The 26,268-nt window shown below is 43.2% G+C and overlaps 2 protein-coding genes across 7 annotated transcripts in view; both read right to left on the reverse strand.

Moving 5' to 3' along the window:
* IPO9 (importin 9) overlaps positions 1-6,409 on the reverse strand; it is a 56,633-nt gene extending 50,224 nt beyond the window's left edge. Inside the window, exon 1 of the mRNA XM_006277983.4 lies at positions 6,240-6,409. Coding sequence (XP_006278045.3) covers positions 6,240-6,378 — 139 coding nt within the window. The 5' untranslated portion in view covers positions 6,379-6,409. The remainder of the gene's footprint in view (positions 1-6,239) is intronic.
* A 5,771-nt stretch (positions 6,410-12,180) lies between these two features.
* KDM5B (lysine demethylase 5B) overlaps positions 12,181-26,268 on the reverse strand; it is a 79,142-nt gene continuing 65,054 nt past the window's right edge. For all 6 annotated transcript variants that reach the window (XM_059717223.1, XM_059717222.1, XM_059717224.1 and 3 more), the window contains 3 exons: positions 25,795-25,949; positions 24,549-24,881; positions 12,181-22,845 (listed from right to left, as the gene is read on the reverse strand). In XM_059717223.1, coding sequence (XP_059573206.1) covers positions 22,708-22,845; positions 24,549-24,881; positions 25,795-25,949 — 626 coding nt within the window. In that variant the 3' untranslated portion in view covers positions 12,181-22,707. The remainder of the gene's footprint in view (positions 22,846-24,548; positions 24,882-25,794; positions 25,950-26,268) is intronic.

Here is a 26,268-nt window from a genome sequence, read left to right on the forward strand (position 1 = left end):
CCCCTCCTCAAACTCCAGGACTGTTCACACACTGTCTCTCTCTCCCTTCTCCATCTCCTCTCCCGCCCACTGCCAAAACAGCTCCAGGTACCCCTAGAACTGTTCATGTGCAGCAGACATTCTCCCTGCTGTATAAACAGTCCTAGAGAGCCCTGATATGGTTCAAGTGGTAACACAGCTTTCCAGAACCATGCAAGGGGTAGGTGATGTTCCCTCACAGTTCAAGCCAACGCAGAAAAACCTGGAACAAGGTGAACAGTGCAAACAGTTCCCTTCCCCTTCCAGGGCTCCAGATCTCCCATAACCACCAAAGGGACATAAGCATTACTCTGTGGCTCGAACTGTCCCCTTGGAAACACAAGATCACTGCCATTGCACAGTCCCAGGTCTACCCAGGACTATGTATGTGCGCGCGCCGGGGGGGGGGGGAAAGGAGAGGGGACAGACACGACCAGGAGAGGGGGGAACCACCCTTGACAAACTGATCATTGACATTCTGCCCCCTTCCCAGGTAGGGAAGAGGGCAGGCTGTAAATAATCAGGCTCCCTTGAAAGTGGAGAAGGCCAAGGTGCAGCTGTCTAATCACCCCTGGCTAGAGAGCTTACACCTGGGTAGCTCGCTAGCCAGGGGGCTGGAACACTTTTATGGCCTTCTTCACCATGTTTCTAAGGCATTAGATATTTTTGGCACTCTAACTGAATGCCTATCCATACCCCGAGTGTGTGACCCTGCCAGCCCGGCTGTCTTTTAAATTGTTCTCCTGGTAACAAGTAGTTAAGTGGATCCATGGATCAGTGTAGTCCTTTCAGGCAACAACTGGTCTGTACAAATTGAATAAGTCTGGGCCTTCAGATAGAGATCTTTTATCAGAATCTGCACACTGGAGCAAGAATGCTCATTTATGATAACGGTTGTGGTCAGGAAGACTGCATCCAGGAAGGTTTGGGGGGGACCATTTGGCTAGCACCTGCCTCTGAAATAACAAGAATTCAATTCAGTCCTCACATCCTGTGAGAACTTGTTAAACATCAACATCGATCCCACGTCTAGTTTATTTAGCAACTACGAATTATTACTTTGCTATCTGTGGTTACAGAGAATCCAAAGAACAGGTCTCACTAGCTAAGAAATAAAGAACATTTAGGTCTTCAGGCATATCCTTCTGGTTGGACTTCTCCTGCACTGTAGACACCAGCAAGAAATCAGGAATCAGAAACAAATCAAGTGTCCAAAACGATTATGGGCCTCTCTTCTGTTCATTTCAGAACTGCAAGTTGAGAAACTGAAATATGCCATAGGTCTTCAGAAATCTTTAGGACTAGTTTAGTGAAGTGTTGATCTACTTAGATTAGAACAAACAATGTCAAGTAACATCTTCCTCTAGACAGCAGAAAATTCAATGTCTCAAGGGTATAAAATCCTTCCCAGGAAGTCAGAAAGGTATGGAGTTGTGATATGGTGGTACTGGAGCAGATGTTACTTTTGTGCCTGAGGCTTTACCTTCTTTCCAGGTTATTCTTTGCCCCCACCCCTCCCAACCCCATTCCCTTGAGAGGTGCTATTCACTGAGTAGTCTAATCAAGAGCATAACTAGTGAAGGGAATCAAGGTCATTTCCGGGGGGGGGGGAGGAGAAGAGAAACTCCTACATAGCAAGGGGAAAAAAAACCCTTAGACCCTCCACATTGTCAGGGTAGGCCACTAGAACGAGAGGGTTCAGAGGCACTAGTAATGTCCGTCAGTCAAGTTCAAGTCCATGAAAGAGTGACAGAGCAACAGGCAGACAACAATGAGTTCAGCCTCAGTGACCTGGGCACTAAAAGCAAACACATAATCAAGACTACTCTGCCCTACCTTCAGATGCAGAGGGACAGAAGGATGTCCTAGTCATAGTCTCAACAGACACAGCTGATCAAAAGATACCAAATCTTGCATATGAATAAACACATGCACATGATGAAAATGGAATCCACGCAAAGACACAAAGTGTTCCATTTGTGGTTATCAAGTACAAGGACCTTGATCTTGCTGAACAAGGGGCTTTACTATTTTTGGAAAAAGTTTAGTCTCTGCTAAAAACACTAAAGCAGAACACAATATTAACTATGAAACCACCACAACCAAAAAAAGGTTTCATAATACTAACAAAGAAAAAATTGCTTGGTAAGCACCAATGTTCTACTTAAAGGCCTAAGCTGTGATACTCAATCTGAGAACTGTCACAGAGGTTAGATGAACATGTGTTAAATCCCATTCTATTCATTTTGTAGGGACTGCTCCCTGTGTTTGTTACAAGATATTTTCTTAGCTTTGTCTAACTTTGAAGGTTAGAACGTTCGACCAAGTTCCACTAGTCCAGTTCCATTATATAATGGAATTACAACAAATTACTAGAATTATATGCAAAGAATATTCTGTTTTTCCAAAATGGCAAGATGGTAGTTGGAAAAATAACTTCACAATTCAAGATAAAGTACATCCTAGATTTTACAATCCGCACAAATATTCTAAGAAAATCTCTTTCATAAGTCACCATCTCAATTCTAAAAGGCTTGTTTTGTGACCTTGGTTTTAGCATCTAAATATTTTCTTTTAAGAGATTTACATGAGGATTACCATCAATTCAGTAGGTGTCATTATCTGGAAATATTTGGTTAAGAAGTCACTAGAAATACCAGCTGCCTACAGTCCTTAATATATTATATATATACTACTATATATAGTAAAGTGTGTAGTGACAGGCTAGAGTTTCTCTGAAGCACTGCATCTAACAAGATATGAGCACAGGCTTCTTAGCTAAATTAACTATTTGCATTTGTGAAGTACATCCTTGTTCCACTCCATATTTTTGTAAAAAGCGGTAGGCAAATCTGAAACAAATTTTTATTACATAAACAATGCCTGACCTAACTGGGGCATATGCCATCTCCTAAAACAGAACTCCTCTGTTTTAATTAATACATGTGATAAGATTGGTTAAGAATGCAAGTACAAATCATTATTAACTGTAACATAACCAATGAAAAGGCACTAGTAATCTCAAGACATTCTAGAGTTGGCAAACTTTTTTTGCAGATTTTTACACCTGAGCTAAACAGTGATCTAACTGTGGGGTGCTCAACCTCTGGCCCCTGGGCCAAGCATGGCCTGCAGAGTCATAGGTATCCAGCCTGTGGGACTTCCCACAGATTGGGAAATTTGAGAGGGGGAGCAGTAGCAATGAATACAACCACCCTACCCCATTGCCAAATTCCCAACTCCTGCACATCAGGTTGGGGCCAGGCCATACCCTCTCCCCCCACCCCTCAGCTGGAGGAGGCCAGGCCACACCCCTCATGCCCCCAGCTCAATGGGGTCTGGCTACACCCCTTCCCCCTACAGGGCAGGGTTGGGGCCAGGTTAAGCTCCCTTCTCTCTGTGGGGGCAGGCTGGGTCTGGACCATGCCCCTTTTCCCTGCCAGGCCAGGCCATACCTGCTCCCATTCCCCACCTCCTCCAACCTGGGGCCAGGTTGGAGCCCAGTACCCCCTCTGCGCAGCCAGATTAGGACCACCATCCTGATCTGGCCCATGGAGGGCCTGGACACTGTCCATCAGGTGTGCTGGCCAAAAAAGTTGAGCACTACTGGTTAATTAATTATGTACGAGATCCACTGGGTCAAATAAGAAGTCTTTGACCACAGAGGACAGAACCGATTGCTCAGGATCACCACTTAGCAGAGCAGTAAAGGACAATGCTAGAACCATTCTGCTCCAAAGCTGGGTTCCATGGATAGACAATGAAACTATTCTGAGTTGGGGGAGGGAGTGGGAGAGCGTACAAAGCCCTTCCCACTTTTGAAGGAACCTTCTGAAGAGCAAAACACGCTTAACACCTCTGCCACAGATGCAGAAGGAAACCAGACAGATACAGGGGTATCAGAAGAGGCGAAGCCTGCCTAGGTCACCATTACGTGACAACAGAACTTTACATGAAAGAAACAAATTCAGATTGTTCTAGATTTTCTTCTTCCTTCAAAAGGGTTTGTTCTGAATGCTAAATAAAAATCCACTATTTTAAGAAGCTTGTTGGTCATCTGATTCCAAAGAGGGGGAGCTGCAGATGTTCAAAAACTGGTCAGTCAAGTGACCGCTATCTATGAAGGCAGTTTACTTGTGTGCTAGTCTAAGAATGGAAAAAGCAAAAGTTTTCAACCAAGACTAGGAATGGGACATACTGATTTTACTAGCCAGATGACAGAATGCAAATATGTTTATACATAAACCTATTTTAATTTCAAACTGTGTGCAAATTATTCAGAATTCTGAAAAAAGTTCTATTTGCACCAAAAGTTGACCCACAACATTGTGGATTCTTTTATTTTTGTAGTCCCAGAAGGATTCTTTTATTTTTTTTTTAATTTATTGGTGAAAATCAGCATAGATTATCTTTTTAATTATAGGCAATCAGTTCTTCCCATAGCACTGAACACTTTGATCTCTACAACCAGAGGTTAAGTTAGTTAACGCTGTTAAATGACAGGCAGGGAAAGATCTTTACATTCTTCTAGGCTGCAGACAGGACAAGCAATGTGTTTACAGAAACACAACGAGGTCCTTATAAGGATTTAGGTGCTTTTAAAGTAGATGAGTCCTTAAATTCAACATTTAGATGCCAGTGGCATATTCAGAGCATTCAGCTAGAATCTAACCCCACCAGTCAGCATGGAAAAGCTGCATTGACACCATCCCAAAGCTAATCAGCAGACTGGCATCCTAGCTCAAAAAAAGTGGAGGCAACATCTCTCACCCCCAGAGCTCAATCCAACAGGTATACTCATTGTGCCTGATACTTATTGCCTAATGAAGCGCTTGGTAGGTAAGCTAAGGCTGGCCTAAGGCAGGTCCCTCAAAAAAATGGAGGCAGCAAAATATAAGAGAAAAATAGAAGAAAAGAGTGGGAGGGGTATACAGTACAAGCAGGAGGAAGAGAAAGTTCTGGCTGTTAAGCCATGGACTACTTAAATCTAGTATCACAATGAGACATTAACTCCAGAAAACATTGGGACTAAGGATGCGAAGCAGAAAGAGGTGCCTCTCTCTAGTCAGTCAGCCACGTGTAGCAGGTCTACCACTAAGGAGGATAAAGTCGAGGTATGTGGGTGCCACACTAGTTTACACTGTCCCCTGCTCAGCTGCCTCCTGAAACATCTCTTCCTTCAGCACAAGTTGTACAAGACCTGCAAATACCATTGAGCAGCAGATGGCCTGGGGGAACCAGGCATCATGGCAAAACAGAGGTCAGCAACGGTCAAGTATTTGTTTATCTAGTCTTTTGGCTAGATATCATTTATACACCTGCCTTTTCCTCCTGGCATATACACATTATATTAAGACATTTAAAGGAAATGTATTTATGTTCATATGCTTGATGAACTATAGCATGTTTGATATCATCTTTGCACATGCCAATCATCATGGCAATAATCTCTACACGATAAAGACCTAGTCTAGTATCCAGTCCAGGGGAGGGCAAAGTATCCATTTTATCCGGCCCGTGGAGCCCCCCAAACATGTAGAAAATTAATATTTATCTGCCCCTGGCTGACTGCCGTGCGGCCCTCGGTGGCTTGCCAAAAGTCAAGCAATGGCCTTCTACCCGAAATAACTGCCCGCCTCGACTTAGTCCAGACCGTCTGATCTTACAATGCCGAGTAGGACTAAACGCAAGTTATTATTTAAAGAAATATTGCCAAGGCGTGCGTCAAACGCACACTTTTCTTCCAATACGGTCGGCGTGCGAGTTTCCCAAGGACAACGGGATAAAGCTGCAAGAGAAAAACTGCAAAGCGAAAAGGTATCGGTCAAAACGAAGGGGCAAGCGCGCACCCAAAGCCCTTTGGGGCTGCTGAAGCAGGCGGAAGCGGGTTTGAAAGCGTGGCTGCACCGGAGGAAGCCGGCTCCTTTGTGGGGTCGGCTCTCCCCGGCGTGCGGCTCGCGGGGCCGGGCCAGGCCGGCAGAGGAGGGCGGCTGAAGGGGGAGCCCCGTCCCCATTGCCGGGCAGCACGGAGGCAGTTTCGTCGCGGGGGCTGCGCCCCTCAGCCCTGCCCCCGCCTCGGGGACGCGTCTCATCGCCGCAGGGGCGCGGCCCGGCCCCGTCGCCGTCCAGCCAAAGCTCCTGGAGGCGCCCGGAGCAGGGGGAGGCTCGGCCATGTCGCTCCGCCCGCCGCACAAAGGGCCGGGCCGGGGCCCCGCACTCACCCTCGGTCACCTCCAGCACCTTCACCTGCTCCTCGGCCGCGGCGCGCACAGCCTGCACGGGGCACAGGATGCCGGTCAGCGTCTCCACCAGCGCCTCCTTGAGGCCCTGCGCCACGGGCCCCGCCGCCGCCGCCGACATGCCGCCCCGGCCGGGCTGCAGGCCCCCGCCGCCGCGCGCCAAACGCACGCGCGCGCCAAGACAAGCCGCGGCGCCGAGCCGTGGGCAGCCGCCGCGCCACAGCGCCCCCTGCGCGGCCCGGAGGGGAACTGCTCCGCGCCGCGCCGCGCCGGGAGCTCGCACGGGGTCAGCCCAGGCTCGTGCAGCTAGACCTGACCTGGGGGTTTCGCCCTGTCGCCCTCACTCGCAGCCTCCAGCATTTAAGGGCCAGGCAGTTGTGATTCAGCAGCCGCCAGCTGCACAGCGAGCCTGCCCCTTCCCCGCGGGGTGGCAAAACTTTCCCACGGTCATAGCAAAAATAAAAGGTTTCGCCTGTTAGGGTGGCTATCATAGAGGACATGCCTATTTTCTGCTCCTCTGCGGATATGAAACCCGGCGCCTTGATGTCCTCTGTGTGTCTCTTTGAGTGACCCGCGTGCCTTGACTCGAGACGGGCAAGGGAGGCATGTTTCACGTATTCGGCACATTTGGAGCCTGGCTAGGCCCAGAGGGAGCTTGAGATGCAACATACGCCGAGGATCTCTTCCGAGAGACAAATCAAGCACGTAAAGGCATCCAGTTTCATATCAATAGAGGACAGCGGACAACCGGACTGTCCTCTGTGATGGCCACCCTAGCACCGCTGGTCCCGTCCCTCTGTGCACCGGGCTGAGCTGTCAGCTTCCACCATCTCTGGTGGCCTTTAATGACACACTGGGTGAAGAAGAGCTGCCTTATGTTCATTTTAAACATGGTTTTACCTTGGGACCCCCAGGTCTTGTCTGGTGAGAGACTTGATAATAACTCCCTACTGAGTTTCTCTTCACCATTTAGTGTTTTGTAAACCCTTCTCACATTCCCCCTCAAACGTCTCTTCTCTAAACTGAACAGAGGCCTGGTGCCTGGTTTCTCGTATACGGAAGCCCTCTGTACTGCTAATCATCCTTGCTGCCCTCCTCTGTCTCCTCTAGTTCTTCTGTATGTTGTGGAGGTGCAGGGATGAGAACTGGGCAGACTTCAAGGTGTGGCAGCATCGTGGGTTTATAAATCCATGCAGCTGGGGGCTTTTCTTAAATGTAATATTTTAGTTTTTTTTAAAATAACACCCCTTTCCCCCAGAAATTCATAGATGCACTGGTAACGTAGGAGTGATGCTGTACCCCTGATGGTTCAGAAATGATGAGAGGCAAGGCTTTCTTAGGGTAATCTGTTCTATTGGACCAGCTATGTAGTTGCGGTAGAAAAAAAAAGTCATGGCATCAGTGACCCCAGGAGCAGGATGTGAATGCCTGCTGGGGTCCAGGAACACTGCATGTCCCCTCACTGACGCAGGCTTTTGCTGGTCCCCCATGCTGTAGCTGACAGCTCTCCAACTACATAGTTGGTCCATTAAAAGGTATCACCCTAAGAAATCCTTGCCTATTGCATAAATTAATTGTGCATTGAGTAAAAATGGTGGCCATGGGGCCACAACTCTCCTCCCATGCAGAGTGAAGCTGTCCGACAGCTGATCAGTCGAAGCATTGTAAAGTGTGTATGATTTTAACCTCGGTCTATAGTCTCAATGGTCTGGTGGTTTTGGCCTCTCTCTCTCATTGCATCTTCAGAAGTTTGGGAAGAGAACAGCAGGAAAGCTTCTTGCCCATTGGCAGGAAAAGCTCAGGACTGAAATCAGCAGCCATTTCCATCTAAGGCAATATCCATCTTGTTAAGCCACATACCTTCAGGCTTATTCGTTTGCTTCCTTCTGATTCCACATATCCATCTGTACATGCATGCTCACAGAGCCGTAGTGAAAAAGAATCTCAGCCTGCATGCAAGTGCCAGAGCCATGATGCCCATAGCTGGAAAAGTACTATTTAGACACAGAAAGGGAAATACAATTCTGTCAAGGGTGTTCAAAAGTTTCTAAGTGACTTGTGTGCTTGCCTCAATCCCACCATCTATGCTAGATATGTTGATAGAGTAACTGCAAATGGGAAGGCAAAATTGGGAGTGGTACCTCCTGACCAGTAAGTAGAGTGTCAGCACTGGATGCAATTAGCAGGGAGGCATATTTCATATATTCAGCAGATTTGGAGTCTGGCTAGGGCCAGACAGAGCTTGAGATGTAATATACACAGAGGATCTCTCCAGGGTGATCTTCTGGAATCTTGACTTATCCACAACTCGAGTAGCTGAGCAATTTTCTCCTAGTCCTAGGAACTCCTTAGTCCGAAACTCAAGCCTGGTAGGAGCTGAGGATCTGTAGGCATCAGCCTACCTTTTGGAGTGAAGGGCTTAATTGCAGGAAAATATGGGAGGGAAACTGATTTGGTATTAAAGTCCAATTCCAGCTTGGTAAGAAATTTAGAATGGGATCTTACTATTGTATCTTGCTGTCCCTTCTGAAGTAACCTGCCAGATCACTGTGTATGCCTAGCAGGTGAAGGCTCGTGAAGTTACCCCCATAAAAAAGTGATACATTTTACAGCTTTTCTGGCAAAATTCCTTTTGATTACACATTGTGGAGGTTTTGTATCATGAGACATGCCACAGATGGACGAGCAAGCTTTAAGGGGAAGTAAAAAGGTTGTAAAACATAGGGTGTTGGGTTGGTTTGTTCGGGGGTTTTTTTGGGGGGGGGAAGGGGAAGAAGGCTCACTGTGAGTGACGCATGTACGTAGATACTTCTTGTTCAACATAGCTCATCTAAGCACAAGTTTATTTTAGTGTGAAGTCTAGCAACTTATTGCTTCAATCCATGCCTGATGGGCACAGTCTGCAAAGAAGAGTGTCAGTATATTCTGTGTGCATGGTGAGTCACTGATCAAAGCGTGCCAAATTGTTTGCATTGGCATTTACTTTACCTCTTCACTTCCTGACTTTCAGAGGTTGAGTGCGATTGAAAGTGTTCTGGAAGAGAACAAGACACCACGTCAACCTTCACTTTGTGTTTACAATTTTTCTTTTTGGTGCAATAAGAAAGAATCAGCTGTAAATGGTCCTTAGTTGTTTTATCTTGCTTTTAAGACAAAAACATGCAAATATGAGGAAAAGAGGAGAAATTACGGCTCTGTCTCCATTTCTCTATTTCTCTCTTTTTTTTTTTTTAAACTGTTTATTTAGGAAGTATAAGCAATTTTACAAATCATTAACATACAAGTACCAAAAATGCAATATTAGCACATACAAAAATGGACTTCTTGTCTGAGAGATGACAGAGTCAAGTGTAATCTATTCAGCAAAGTATTAATAGGTCAGAGGATGAATCAGCCTAGCTCTTCCAGAGTATGGTACTGGCAGGGCTTTTCTTGAACAAAACAACAATTCTTTATTCTTTAACAAAACCCAAGTCTATTATATTGATTCATATAAAAATACTCAAATATAAGTAGGTGAGTGGATTGAGTAATGCAGTAGATAAATGGTAACAATATAGTCAAGCATGTTTGTCCTCTGTCTGGCTGCCTATGTACTTGCGATTTCTTCATCCCCATAACAACAAATCTCCCACATCATGTAGAACATTCCTCCAGTTTGGGGAATCATTTTTTTTTTCCAAAGAGAAGCTATCCCTAATTTTTCAACTACTAACACAAGACACAGTTTCTTCCTTAAGTGGACCCATTCTGCTTAGGAAGCTACAGGAGGGTTACCAAAAGATGATTTGGTTATAAATATCCAAAAAAACCTGTAATATTTGGTAATGGATTGCATCCTAATATTCTCTATGCACATATAGTAAGACATATGCAGTTATTAGTCACTTTTTCTTCTAAAATTTCTTCAACATCTTTCCTTGCCACTCGTTTTGTGTAGGAATAGCAGTGGCAGAATTTTTTTTAAAATCAAGATTGCTAGTCTCTTTCAGATCAAAGACTATAATCAAAGGTAATTTGTCCAGCCACATCCTTTTTTGTCTTGGTATATTGACACTTCTTTGTCAGGAAAGCTGTCAGGAAATATTTAATAAATATACTTTGTCCAAAAGCCATTGCTTTGGAACAGATTAACATATTTAGCGATCAAAGTCAAAATGGAACTGGTCCACTTTTCCATTAGCTTTCAGTTGGACATTACGATTTTAAAATATCTAAGACTTGCTATTTTCTTTTGAAAGAAAGCTAAAGCCTCTTTGTAGGACAAACCACGCATATCTCTTAACTCTTCCAGTCTTTAAATCCATGTTATTTGGGTTAGGGTCTTGTTTATTTGCCTTTAGAGACTAACAGTAAGTTCTTTTCCATCACTTTTATCTCTAGCTCTTTTCAAACCAAGCAGGAAGCTTTTGCTAGACAGCTGAGTGCAAATATATGCAGGACATAACTGTAGTCAATGCAATATTTACACTGACACAAATTTTTGTTTGAATATCTGGGATAAAATTCTGGATTCACTGAAGTCCATTCCAAAACACAATGGTTTCAGTGGGACTACGACTGCACCAGGATCCTCAAATCTACAATTGATTTGATTTGGCTCACTCAATAGTAACAGAAAGCATACATAACGGCAGCTGTGTTCACTCCAGATCTCCTTTCATTTGCTCTGTGTCCTGATTCATATACATTCTTAATGTATCTGCCCAAGTGATTGCACACTTTGCCCTAGCACTCCAAGGCTTTTACTATTTTCTTGGCATTTAAACTGTATGACTCTCCTAGATTTTATCAGATTGGAATTCCCATCTATTTTATAAAATGTGTTGACCCTTTAGACTCAAGTTTACTGGACACACAATTCTTCCAAGTCTGGGAAGGTTATAACTGGCATTTAAAATTCAGTAGTGTTTATTTCCAACCCCAAGTCATGTTTTCTTTAGGTTTCACATATAGTTTTCTATGTAACTATTTTGTCAGGCATTTACCTAAATTGTTTGGGTTAGATTAAAATGCTAAATTCTCAGCATATGAAACTATTGTATGGTGAGCTCATTCAAGTTCTTTTCCTGAAAAAATAATTTTAATTTCTTCAGTCTCTGCATGAAGAGCTTCCCAGACAGCATAGGATACAATGAGTGTTCCCACTAATTGCCCTGTTCAACTGTAGCAGGGAAAACCAGCCCCTTTATATGTTAACTACTGCAAAGAGCAAAGAATGATTTAGAGAAACGGGCAGTAGGGCTTGTGTTAGATACTTTTTTAGATAAATATTTCTACTACATTCTATCCTACCCTCCTTTTCTGCATCAAGTGGTTATGAGAAATGGTTCTTCCTTGAGCTGGCATTTTGAAGAATCCCAAATGTTCTACAAATACCTGACATTTGTTTGCTTTTACTGGATCCAGTGTCATCTAAATAGCCATCAAACTAATAGTCTGTTAACAGGGAGTGAGGATTTTTGCTAAGTTTTATGGGCCACATTTTTAATAGTATTTAGATACCTAGCTCCCACTGATTTTGATTGAGTTGGGTACCTTCCTAAACACTAACAAATTCTGGCTCTATATTGTGGTTCAATGAACTATATCTTTAAGAAACCTGCTACTTTTAGGTATTTTTAATAAATTCAGGGCCTGGGGAATCTCAAATATGAAGATTATTATGATTGTCAGTGAATACTGCACTGAGTTCATTATGGTGTGCCATTTTTTGAACTGGGAGAATAGTGGTCAAAATAGTTTTGCATCTTTAGAATACATATTATCATAATTATAAAACATCTGGTTTTTATACCTGAGTATTTTTCAGTGAGATTCATATGTGATGTATTCAGTTTCCTCCTAATACCACCTAAAAGCTATGTTTTGAACTGACAGTTGAATAGAATAACAACTATTTTATGTCCTGTTGTAGGTCTAATTTTTTTTTTTTCTGTGAGGGTCTACCATTTATTAGATGACCCCTAAAAACTTATTTATTTATCTACCTCCTAGAAGAGACCTCTCTTTAATTTCTTTATTTTCTTCTGGAAGAACAGACCAATGCAAGTAAGTGCAACCTGTTCCATTTCCTGGAAAAGCAAACAAAATAATTTCCAATGTGCTAGCCTTGATTCCCATTGCAACCACAGAATCTTGCTTCTAAGGCAGTCTGATCTAACTGTGAAATAGTATCAATGTCTGCACATTTTACCCACATCTTTAAGGGAAATTTTGTCCAAAATATAAATAATGAAGGTGTGACTAAGGAGTGCAATCATTTAGCCAAATTCTCTCTCCAAATACCAGAAACCAGGGTGGTAGTTTATGTATCTTTGTCTTTACCTATTCTTGATATACACCTCTAAGGAATCATTGGTCAACTGCACTCACTAAGTGTAATTTCCCTTTGTTTAAAGCACTTGAATATTTTAATAAAACACTGTCCAGGAAACCAACAAAGTCCACCATTAATGACACAGCTTTGATGCCCTTCTATAAGGAAATTAATTCAAAATAGAAAGAAGCGTATTTTAAAGATGAAGTGTGTCATTGTTAGTAAATAACATACCCACGCCTTTCCTTGGGCCTAAGCAAAGCATTTCTGGTGAAACCACATCTCTCCCTCCCACAATCTACAACACCCTCTGGAAATGAGTTGAAGGAACATTATTTATGAGTGTTTTTTCATGAAATCATTTCCATGGTTCTATGAAAATGACTGGATGGTTTTATTTTGCAAGACAGTTTTTCCTTTCAGATGACATTTGATTCTTGCACACTAGATAACCCTGTTTTAAAAGGGATTGTTTTTCAAATAATCTGTCATCAAAGAACAAATGCCTCTGCTGAATTTCAAACCCCTCTTGGCCCTTCATAACCCAGGGAAAGGTCTCAGCCCATAGAACCAGAGTCCTTTTGCACGCAGGGGCTATCATCTGACTCATACTTTTCTTATTTTGGTACAGAGGAAGATTTATACAGAACTTCGAGGCACTTCTCCCTCAACAAGCTATGCTTTCCCCCATCTCTTCCAAGCTTCCTTGTTTTGATACTGAAAATACTGGACATAGCTACTGCAGAGTTCTATATAATCTAGTTCAGCTGCACAGGACTAATTTCTTTTCACTGTTGCCACTGTTACCATGTAATTATTAATTCTTGAAAACTATGAATAAAATCCGTTCATGAAGAGTTTTTTTCTGCACACTGGCGTCCATTAGGATCAGTGACTGCACTTTCTTTAGTCTCCTCGTCGCCTACTCTACACCCGTGGTTTGATCACTTGCCACAATATTTTCATGTTAGGATGAAAAATATTAATGCATGTTAGAGCTTGGACTCGAGGCAGTCACAAGTCCTCATACAGGACTGAGTTTACAAGATACTTGAGAGTTTAAATAGCAATCCCCCACCTACAGCAGGTTTTCACCTAAGTGCTGCGGTCGTCTCACCCACTTCCTCTGCTGCAGAGCTTAATGCTCTAGACAACCACTTCAGTGTCTAGTTGTTTTCCTGATGCTGACTTGGTGGTGCTCATTTGAGACAGACCTCACTGAGGGGCAGAGGGACTTTTCTCCCTTTTTAAACTACTTCTAAATATTGAAGGGTTTTCATCACTGTTTCTGTTCTGGAATGTGGTGCCCTGTTTTTTTGTGGAAGGTAAATTCTGTTATCTGGTAACCTTCTGGCAAATCCCTTGGATGCTTCCCCTTCCCCATCTGTCCTACCTGCAACTTAATGTACTTAGAAACCACACATACTGTTAAATTAAGGGATTGGTTTAAAGCAAATATGGCCCGTGGAGCCCTATCATCCAGCCCTCTGTGCCAGGTGTGGGTCTTGGACTGGACCCAGGCACTGCACATGGTGCATGGGCCAGGGCACTCATGGTGTCCGCACCGAATCAGCCCTGCACACTGAATCAAGTACTGTGGGGCCAAATCCAGCCCACAGACTGCTCCCATGCTACTCATCTGGCCCATGGAGACCAGCCCTGCACTACTCATCTAGCTCATTTTAAAGCCTGCCTATTTGATCTGAGCACTGTTTTGGAAGAAAAAGTCTGACTGAGCCAGGCTCTTGTTAGACAGAAGGCAACAGAAATAATATGAGATATGGGAGAAGAACAGAAACCTACAGTAAAGGAGGAAACTCTACATCAAAAAACCCAGTAGAAGTAGTGATGCCATTTGCTTCTCTCTGGTCTAGTCTTTTAGGGGGTCAAGGAAATTATGACCCAATGGTGTGATGGCAGATCTAGGTGATGGTTATGATAGCCAAGCACATCCCCTCAAGCCTTTCACTCATCAAACTAAGATCTCCAGTAAACCAACCTCAACAAGTTCCCTTCTTATCAGAATGAACCAGTGAAAACACAGCCAGTGATCACCACTGCAAACCTTCCATTCTGGAATCCGGCAGTTCACTGCAGCAATCTGTGATCTGATCCAGAGTCTTGGAGACCCCAGTTGTTTTAAGCGTGTTCAGAGTACAATCCATCTTCAGCCTCAACCTCACCTTATGTTTGTAAACGGCTTTCAACTTTCGATACATCTTACCCCCATTGAACAACTTGAGGAATAAGCTTTCTGGCACCGTGTTAGACAGCCACATGGTGCCAAAGGCAAACTGTTTAGGGGGGAAACTAATTCCTGGAGCCTCCAGGAAAACAGCTGGGGCTTAGCTCAAAGACTGAAGAAATCCCAGAATTCTTACAAGAAGTGTGGATGTGTAGGGAACTGGCCAGCTCTGAAGAATGCCCTAGTGCAGGAAGAAACTAGCTTAGATTCAAGGATGACCTCTCTTGGATCAGAAAGATTTGCTCTTTTTTTTTTTTGGTCAGAAGCCTGCCTGCAATGCTCTGCTGCAGAACTGCTGCCAGCTACTGTATCACGTACAATCCTCCTTTGAGTTGGGTTCCCAGGACTTGAAACTCTGAAATGTCAAATACTGTTAAGAAGGTAAAGATTTTTGTCAACATAAGGGCAGAAAGAATATTCAACACTTCCTCTAGCTGCTGAGTAGAACTGACCAAGCAAATTGGGTGTTTACATGTGCTGTTTAATGAACAGAGAACTAAGAAGAATTGTATACATCTTTCAATTGCCACCTACTTCTCAAAAAGGCTCAGAAACCAGATGTGCAATCCCTAAACCCTTTGTTTGACTTATAGTTTGCACATTTCTAGCAAACAGTCTTTTTTAAGAAACTGTCACAGCAAGGCAAGACAAAGATAGGAAACAAGTGTAAGTATCTCAAGTTCTGAACCCCCATGTTTGCGCATGGATTCAAAGAGCAAGTTTTCTCTCTCAGCTGGTTGCGCTGGAATAGTGTGTCCAGCATGAGTGTGATTGATAAGTAAGCTGCTGAAAAATTTAAAAATTATCTGAATGCCAAAAGAAAGTGGAGGTTACTTGCTTATAAGTAGAAGCTTTTGACATACTCACAGGATGTACTAGCGAGTCCAGCTTCAGTAGAACCCATCCTCATAGCAGTGCTGCCACACACCCTCCTACTAGTCTGTCCGTGCTCCTGAACATTTTGATAATGAGGCTATAAATGATGCCACAGCGTTCTGGCTTTATCAGTTCCTTCCACTGTCTCGAAGGAATGTTAGAAGCTTGGGAGAAAGGGGAATAGATGTTGTTCTACCTCCTCCTTTTATACGTCGTTGGATGTGATTTAGATTCTTTATGAACATCTAGGACAGAAAACTGAAAAATTAATTGCTTAGTATAGAATTCAGATACCATCTTGGGACAGTATCTAGGGCTAGGACAAAGAATTATTTTTACCATTATGAAAGCTACAGAATTGTGGGCTTACCATCAGTGCACAAGACACTAGGTTGCTGTAGCGGCAAACTATGGCAATGTAGCATCAGCAGGCACGAACTGTGATGCTGATGCTACTGCGCAGTAGGTTCAGACATGACCTGTGCGGTTGTTACTGTGGAGTCATTTAGTACTTGCTAAAGCAGGTAACAACCGCGCAGTCAGGGGCACATGTAGATGTGCCCAGTGTGTGCAAATTCCTTATTCACCAGGCTGACATGGCTATTTTAGGGCATGGACAGATGTCTCATTTACAATATATTAAAGTGTTTTCAAAATTCAGCAGACAGCTGATGTGCTGTGCTATGGTGCTAAAAATCATCCCAAATCTTCAGGAACCTCTCTCATGAGACTGTCCTAATATTAGAAATTTAGTCCGGTACAAAAGGGAAGATTCTCTGGGAGTTCAGGAAAATGCAAACCCACACCAGATCAGGCCTAAGCTCTGGCTTTAGGGCTGGTCTGGATCAGGCTACTGGACAGCACATGCCCTGTGCTGCAGGAAGTCAGTCCAGCCCCACATGCAGCACGCACTGGCCCTACTCCAGGGCTTGCTCTGCACACAGCACAGGCACATGGTGCTGGACAGGTCCTGTGCGCTAGCTCCAATGTGTGGTCCCAATCCAGCTCCAAAGACCCAACAACCCTCATCTAGCCAGTGGGGTGACAAGTTTGACACCCCTGGTCTAATAAGAGGGGTTCCTGACTAGGGACAGTAGTCTGGTATTAGGAAGACAGGCTTCAAATGGGATGGCACAGCCCTTTTTCCAAAATCTGAACTCCACTTGTTCACCTTGATAGGATTCCAGGAGTTCAAATGGGAAATATACATTTCCAAAAGTTTGAGAAGGTAAGGTCACTGCACTGCTGCTTGGTTTGAAACTCTCCACGTTAATGCCAAAATTAAAGACTTGATATTTGGGAGACAGTAGCGGAGACTATTCAGATCTTCAATATAGCAAGGAACACATCTGCTTCTGAGCTGGCAAAGAGAAGGGTTCCTGCTGCTGTTCATGAGCATCGGTCCCTAGTGAGAGGGTACCCGTCTATGATACTTAAAGACAGATATTGGCTTGTTTAAAAAGACAGAGATCCAATGGTTTCCGTAAGGTTTCACTTCTAATATTTCACGCTTGTTACTGTACAGTACAGCCCCCTGAAAGGAGAGACTATTTACTTCAGATTTAGGTTTCAAATGGAACAATAAAAGGCCTCAGAGGCATAACATGTTTGAAGTGGCAGATGCAATCAGCTTTACTTCTGAATATGAAACAGAATGTGTTTTACCATCATCCTGCTGACAGTTACCAAAGTATAAGCCACTCTATGTTTAGAAAAGCACATCCTAAGGATCAAAGAGATCCTGTCCTTTAAATTATATTGATACGCTATCACTGCCTGGTATTTTGCCACATTTGCATCATACGAAAATATTTTCCTGCTCAGTGTGTCAATTTTTGACCCTCGTGGTCAACCGTGTGGAAGGAACAATGAGACAAATCTGCATATTGCCTTCATGTGTCCAGTGGAAAACTGTGAGAAGTTGACAATGTCCACTTCCTTTTGCCCTCCTGATGAAGTCTTCAACATACTGGGAAATTATCTGAACATGGCTGGCATGGTCAGCCACTTAGGCAGTAGAAGATGAGTGTACTAGTGAAGGGGCTACTGATGATTCTCAAGCTTTCTTCAGATGCAGTGCAATGCTTGGGACAGAGAAAGTACTGCTTTTGGTTTTTCATCTTTTTGTTTAAGATCCATGAGCCTCTGCTCCATTTCAGTGGACCCCCAGGATTTCCAACTGTGTCAACATATTAGCAATGAAAGACTTTTGCAGTCTGTGATACTCTTCTTGAGAACCAGTCAGATAAGTTTAATGACTGTCCCCTAGTTTGGCTCTTGTCTTGCAGGTTAAAACCGATGGAGTCTGTCAGCACTTGAAAGTTTGATCCAACACCTTGAAAAACAAAAGCATAGCCACCTTTGAACCAGATCCTAAAACTGAGACCCATGCTTTCTGTATTATCATCATCTTAGACCCACATGAAGCTTGAGCCACCTTTTTTTTAAACTGCGTTTAGATCCGTTAGCAAATGTTGGATCAGAAAGGCTTTGCAGCCACATCTTCCTGAAGCAATAAGATACATGACCTGCTTTGGTGTTCCTTGTAGGCCTACAGGATAATTTTGATTCAGGCAGAGCAGCCCACATCCAGGGAATCCAGACCCATAAAAAGAGCATCAATGCCAAAAGAACCACCAGACAAGAAGGGTATCATTTTAAAAGCAGGTTTCTCCAACTCCAAATCCCTAAATAAACCAGATACAGACCTAAGTTAGACTACAAAGAACTTCCTTTAAACCACTAAGTTAGCCTAACCTAACCTACCAACTAACTACAAACCAGACTTATCTAAGACACTATATTTACTAAGTAAAGAATCAGGATCCAAATTTGTTCACATCCATCTGGATTGCTGCAATTCAAAGTACATGAAAGAGTACGGATGTGTCCTTAAATGTTCGCAAGTGGAGAGATGAAGAGTAGGAAGACTGCATGACAGGACTGTACCATTTAAGCTACACTGGCCAGCATTCCTTCTCAAGAGATGCATGCAAGGCACACTCACCTGTCCTATTTCAAGAGATTAAAACAGCTTAACCTATTTAGCTAAACAGAAAGTTAACAAATGCCCTTATCATGGTCTAAGTACCAATATGGGAAGAAAACTTACGAAAATAAAGACCCCCACAACGTAACAGGCAAGTATACAAAAAGTTTTAGTGGCTGTAACTTGAAGTCAGACAAATTCCAACTGAAAATAAAAATATAAATGTTTAATATAAAGATGATCACTCAGATTGTTTAGGTGTCTTTCTGAAAGTTGTGCTCTAATTAAGTTCTAGTTAAGCTTAAGACAACTGAGTAAAAGCCTAAGACCTGTGGTAAATAGGTGGTCAAGATAAGATCAAAACGTAGTATGGTAGATTTGGAGTGTTGCTGTAGTTGTGATGGGCCAAAAAAAATGTCCAAGAGTTGAAGATTGTGTGTGTTATCTTTTACTGAACCAACTGTATTGTTGAGAGCGCTATTAGACAAGCTTTCAGGCATCAAGTGCCCTTCTTCTGATCACCTCAATGCCCAAAAGTGTGTCCAATAGTTTTCAGAACGATACAACTGGTCCCATAAAAGAGATCAGAAAAAATCTGTGTCGTCCCCCCCAAGACTACAGTGGTCTCTTTTGGTTTAATAACTCCAATTTAAAGAAGCCGTGGTTTTGTGGATAAGTGTTGAGGTCACAAAGTACTGAAGTCATGGCATTGTAGTTTGATACTTTTCTTCATAAACAGTTTTCTTAACCCAGCAAGTATAAGGAGGAAACAAGCATTGAGGAAATGAGCACCTGGGAGAAAAGGTCTAATATTTTCAGTAATATCCAAAAGGGATATCAAAACCCTGGCCAAGTGCATGTTTCCCCATTTTGTCCCCATTTCCCTTAAAGAAAACTATTTCTAAAATGCATGGAGTGATCTGTATCAGACAGCTTTGCTGCAGGGACAGGGACTTCCAAACTTCTCTCACAACATGGACTACATTCAGAGCTGTCCAGCTCCATCATGGCTGCGGGCCACAATGGTCCCTGCCAAACCACGCCACCAGTATTCTCCTCCCCACCCCAACAAACTGTGCCATGTGGATGCCAAGCTGCAGGCTCCCTGGTCCTGCAAGCTGCCTTGTCCCACCCCAGGGGCAGAGGCAGGAAACAGAAGTTGGAGGAGGGAGTGGGGAGCCCAGAGATCCTGGCAGTAGCAGCAACTGGAGTGAGGGGGAACAGTACCCAAGCCACAATTTCACCCCTCGTGGGTTGCACACAGCCTGTGAATTGGACAGCCCCAGGCTACATCATCACTGAGCATCCAGTAGATAACTTCTCTTCCATTTGAGACCACACAACATCTTTGCAGAACGTATTTATATACTTTTAGCTGTTTTTACCGCTGATGTTGTGGTGTCATGTTGTCTTTTTATTTGCATTTAGATAATTATATATCCTGGGCTCTAAGTGCTTTCAACAGTAGTTAAAAATCCAATACAAGACTAAACATACTAAAACACCAGCCAGGAAACATTACAAATCTAAACCCTATCAGCCTCCATGTTCCACATAGTTCATCCCTAAACACTGGCAATCCTTCCCTGCTCAAAAAGAAAGGCTTTGCTGTGTGCCCAGGAAGTCAGCACAATTGAGTAATTCAGACCAAGGAAGGAATCCAGAGCTGAGGACACCAATGAAGAATATCTTGCGAGCGGATGCTCTTGCTCAAGCATAATGGGAATACCAGCACTTCCACCCATCACAGTGGTGTCAGTATAACCTATGGAGGAAGGTTAGGAAGGTCCCAGGCCCTTCTAGGACTTCAGAAGTTAGTGGTAATGCTTTAAGTTAACACCTGCCAAATAACAATCCACTGAAGCCACAGAGCACTGTAGCGCTTTCCATTTTCCAATTTGCCACACCCTGCGCTAGCCTCTCTTCTCAAAGGAATGCAAGGGATTTATCTCATGGACAAATTGGAGACTCTAAATGAGAGCAACAAAAACAATCAGAGGACTTGAAACATATGATGACAGATTGGAAGACCTGTGATTAAGACATCTGGAGAAGAGAAGACTAAGGGGAGTCTCCAAATACAAAAAGGGTTGTTACAAAGGGGATGGCTATCAATTGTTCCCCGTGTCCACAGGAGACCAGACATGTGTAATGGGTTCAAATTCCAATATGGGATGTTTAAGTTGAACATTAGTAAGAGCAGTCCAATTATGAAGATGGTGAAGTACAGGACCAGATTAGCTAGAGGTGGTGACATCTGCACTTAAATTTTTTAATATATTGGTCTGGGATGATATACAAGGAAATGATCTTCCCTTCAACAGGGAGCTAAATTATGACCCGAGACATTTTTAGTCCTATTTTTCTATTATTTCTAAAGGTACAGTCCCAGGCATGGTGCAATACTCTTAAAAGTTAGTTACATTTTCTATTTGGATTCTCTCAATTCTCCCTCCAGCATGTGATCTGCTGCTGTTTTGCCCTTTTCTCCCACATGCTCTTCCCTGCTTAGTTTTTACTTGCTGCTCGAGTCCGTTTTTCCTTGGATACACTGATAAGCTGCTTCGGTCTCTTCTACATTGCTCCCATGGATGCTTGGCTATCTTGTTCCCTTCTCCTCAAAGTATTTTTATCCTGCTGATGGCTGGCATCTTTGTAACATTGACATTTGCAGCCCCTGTATGCAGTCCATGATAACAGTGGTCCCTAACAAAGGCAGCTGGATTAGTTCTGTTTTGTTTCCCCAACTACTTACATTGACATCCAGGCTATTTATTTGCCATTAAAGCCTGAAGATCGGTGGAAGCAGCTGGAAACAAAGAGATACAGACAGCCAGTGCTCTGTTGCCCAGCTGGCAATCAATCTGTGCTTTAGGCGAAGCCATTCTCTTCAAAGCCAGATGGATGAGATTGGAGCTGTATCACTTTTTTTTTTCCTGCTTCCCCACCTAATCAGTCATGCCTTGCTTGCATTCACAGAGCAGCAACAGCAGCAATTCCCCCAGACTCTGTTGCTAAAGAACCCCCAGAACAGCTTATTCCTGAGCCCATCTGTTATGCGACACTTTCTGCTTTGAAGAAAAAAAAAAATTTTTTTTAAATGTATTTGATGCAAACAATATTTTGATTTCACTTCCTTCTTCCTAGACTGGAGTTGTAAAGAAGGTAAGAAAATGGCGTGGCTTTTTATTTATTTCTTTTTTTCAGATGGATTTTTTTTTTCTGAGCAAATGAAACCCAGCCAATGCAAAGACCAATTCAAACTGAAAGTGAAGCTGCATTTTAAGCTCTCTGAAAACACCAACATTTAATTTTATAATATAACCAGGGGTTTATTCCACAATATAAACTGCAACATTTGATACAAGCTACCCAAAAGAGAAGAAAGCCAAAATACAGCTGTGGCAATTACTTTACAGAGCCATTTCTGTCTTCTAAATCACTAATCCATCAGTGATACTAGGACCTAACCGTTTGCGTTCTGTACATTAACCAATGCTAAAAGCACCAACACGCTGTTCAGAATTGTCATTCCAGTCACTGAAGCCAGACATAGAAGTTATTGCTCAGATAAATAAACCTAGTCTACAAAAAAAATCAAAGTGAAAAAACCTAAAGTTTCCAACAAGTTAACAGGGTAAACAGGGATTTCCTCAAAAGAGGATTTATTGGAAAACTCATAGTGCAGTTTTTTGCACCCAAACAGAGTTGATTTAAATATGCCGGTAAATCCCAGAGAGAGGTAATTTAATGCTGTACAATAAAAAGGTGCATGTTTCAAATGCCTTCCAAATTGGCGGAAACCCCTGCTAAACAGTCAGCATTTCAAACCTCAACAATCACAAACAGCTCAAGGGAGAAAAATACAAAAAAGTGTCAAAAACTGAGTTCTGGAAAATGATCCCGTGAGGATAGAAGTAGCACCATTTGCAGCCTGGCTATTAAACCAGCCCCTGTGGCTTTATGGAGAAATTCTCATAACCTTCTTTAAAATAGAGTCTTGAATGATTTATGGGGAGTTTTACTTTCGATGTTGAGAGTCCTTCCCAGCACAGCTGACACAGATGTAGTCTTCCTTCTCTGCCATCTCTGGAGAGACACCCACACACACCTGATGGAACCATTGGTTGCAGCTGCCATCACACTGGACCCAATCCACCTAATTATGAAGAACAGACAGAGGAGTGTTCAGATAGGGGCAGCAGATAAAGCAAACAGTTTTCATGATTAGTTATTTTCAAGTTCTTAGCAGCCAGAACCAGCAGCCACGGTCATATATCTAGGACTGGTTTGGCAATTGTAAGGGGCACAGCTATGGACAGTGGAGTCCATTTCATTGGTGTAACTAAAACAGCAGTGACCAGCAGTGTTTGGATTCCTCCCCTTGAACAGAGTTGGACATCATGTGGAAAGGGGTTGTTCTTTTGCGTTTTTGAATTCCCAGCTTCTGGTACAATTTACACATACAGCGGGGAGCTAACACATGCATCAAGGTCAGATGAACACACAATTCAAACTTGCTGTACATAGACATCCCTAAAAACAAGCTTGTCACCTGTTTGTTGCCTGCTCTCATCCCTATAAATAAAATTCCTCTCCTTGCTACCTCTGCATCCTTCTGGGGAGAGCACCTTTTCTAACTTGACCCTGTCTCCTCGAAGAAGGGTTAGGACAAATCTAGTCAGATGGCTACCTTCACCATATCGTTGTTTTAGTTCCCATTGTCTCTAGTCCCTGGTGCTCAGCTGAGCCTTCAGTACAGGTATCTGGGGAGTAGGGGGTTCTTACCTGCTGCCTCAAGTTGCTTCCCAAGCCTATGGAAAGTTCACAGATGGCACTTGCATCCCCATGCGAAGCACACCTGTTTTTGCCCCCTCTTGCATGGAGAAAGGCCTGTATGAGACCTGCAACCTTCTGTTTAACTTTATTGTGTCCATGCAAGGGTACAGGCAGGTCTCCAGCTGCTCTGGCAAGATCTATGAAGTTTCCCTATACTTACACTTCAGGATCAATGAAGACCACTTGCCCTCTGTAGCATGCAACCACCCACAAAAAAAAAATCTTGAAGAACCTTTTAGCTACTGAGAGGTCAGTTAGGAGGACACCATACTCATAGACAACTGGTGCCTCCCAAGTCTGGGGGGGGGCACCAGATCACTGACCAGGGCAGGGAAGGTCCCCCCAGCAGCCAATCGCTGAGCCTGCAGCAAAACTGGAAGTGCACTTCCGGTTTTGTGGCTGGTGCTTCCAGGGGGTGCACATGCACCCGCATGCACCCCCTACTTATCGCCAGTGACCATACTGATAATGGCCCTGACCAAATATAGGTTTGAGGTATTTCCTATGGGAAAGTGAGTGTGAGGAGGAACTATAGGTATCTTGAAAGTTGAGAGATGTGAACATTAATGAATGTTGTAGATGATCGCTTTTTAAAATATAATTTGGTATTTTTCTGGTTCTCAGACGGCAAAACTCCCTGCTAAAGGGAGTACTTCTGGGGGCAAGGGGAGGGACTTATGGCAGCGAAGGTCAGTGGTTAGGGGTGGGACTTCTGTTCAAAGGATGGTGACCAGGGGGCAGGGCACCTGTCAAGGAGTGGGGCTACCCATGCAGCCCTTGACAGCTTGCCAAAACTCGGTAAGCGGCCCTCCACCCAAAATAATTGCCTGCCCCTGAGTTAGAGCGTAAAAGCTGGTGCACGTCCCCAAGCAGCAGCTCCCCCTTTTGAAACCACTCCAGGTGAATCCTTGTCCAGGGTCTCTCTTTGTAGAAAATGTTTTTCTAATAAAACAATTAGTGTACAGTTGCAACATCCCTGGCTCCTTGCATTTAGTGCCCACAGCAAGCTTTCCCTTCACTGACCTCATCTCCTTCAGGCTGCAGACAGTTCATAGCAGGGCAGATTGCATCTTCATCCTCAGAGTCTTCCTGCTCTGAGAACGATGTATCTGAGGGAAGCAAGTGGCTTTCGCTGGAGCGCTGCACCTCAATGAGCCGCTCCCTCTCTCTCTCCCTCTCCAATTTGTTGTTACTGAGATCCTTCGAGTAATTCAGTTTCAGTTTCTTCTTTTTGGGGGTTTTCATTTTTTTTATCCTTGCCCTCTTGCCATCGCAGAAGCCCTCTCTTTCAAAGCGCCTCTTTAACTTTCTCTCCATATAACCGACTCCATCTCTCCTGCCCCGGCAGTACTCATTCTATTAGAAAAGATATTGAAGCAAAACTGTAAGTACTGAATTCAAACACTAATTTATTTTGCAGGTTCCCTGCTCCTTTTCAGTATATCGTCCATTCCTTTCATCACTGAAAAGACAGGCCCTCTCTGTGAGCTATTCTTTTCACAGTGGGCTATTCTTACAAGTTTCACATTGATTCAGTGCAAATGTTAAATGACAAAGTTCATGAAAGTGAGAGATTCTTTCCCTCCATCCTCCAAAGCAGCATACGTCCAGTTTTCTAGGAAAAGCTTCCACTAGACTTGCTAGTAACTGCTTCCCATTCAAAACACAATGGCCATATTTAAGTCATATGAATGACCATGAAATGCAGTTTCAGGATGTAGAAATAAATCACAAAAAATGTATCCACAGAGAATTCTGCAGCAAGCTGTACAAGTTCAACAACTTGTCAAACTTTTCAGAAAACAAAATGATTTCCATAGGCCCCTGGTAGACATTAATTTAGTTATGTGACTGGCATCTGATTAATTCTATCCCAGATCCCAAAAATTATGCATCCTGCCACACCAGCTTTCAACTTGCTGGTGCATGAGAAGCCAACTAGCTGGTCAGTTCTCTGTGTGCCAGCACCAAAAGCCACTGTGAAGCCTGGTGCCAAACTTGCCATGCGTTGCAGTTAAGGCACAATACAAAACAGCCACAAAGGCACTCCACATTTTATGTTGAGCATCCTCATGGCTGGTTTGCCATTTTACTGGTGTAATAGATTGACTGAACATGTGATATGTTACAATTTATCATGCAATAAATGTCACATCTGCCAGGGCCCATAGAAGCTTCATACCTATCATTATCGTAAAGCTTATGATTCCAGTCAGAATCTCTCTGCTTTGAAGGCATCCCAGTCCCATCTCTGTTGTCAAATACCTGCCTTTTCATTCAATGGTCCTACTGGTGACTTCTGCTCTGCTTGCAGAACAGGGCTCTGTTTTGTGAATAGGATCTGGTACAGCTCCTGTATTTCAGGTAACGAAACCTGTAGCAGCTGGGCTTCCATCATCAACTCATCCAGTTCTGCACTAATGACTACAATGATAAAACAGATTTTAATTCTCTGATATTAGCATTTGTGACAATTAGTGCATTAGAAAATTATTTCACTGTAGTAAATAAGTCAATACAAATAATTATTGGGGGAGGATTTTTTTTATGCTGAACTTTAAGTCAGCTCAGAGACTTCACTATTCTGGTTATGAAAATATATCTAAAGGAAAGGTGAAAGCCTATAGTATAATTAATGGGCAGCAATGTAGTACAGTAAGATCATCTTTAAATTCCCCAGTCAAATTCTTTCAGGTTATCATTTTAAAAAAGATACTATCTGTAAACCCTGGATAAGTCTACA

The sequence above is a fragment of the Alligator mississippiensis genome, chromosome 14 (assembly GCF_030867095.1).
Source record: "Alligator mississippiensis isolate rAllMis1 chromosome 14, rAllMis1, whole genome shotgun sequence".
NCBI classification, from domain to species: domain Eukaryota; kingdom Metazoa; phylum Chordata; order Crocodylia; family Alligatoridae; genus Alligator; species Alligator mississippiensis.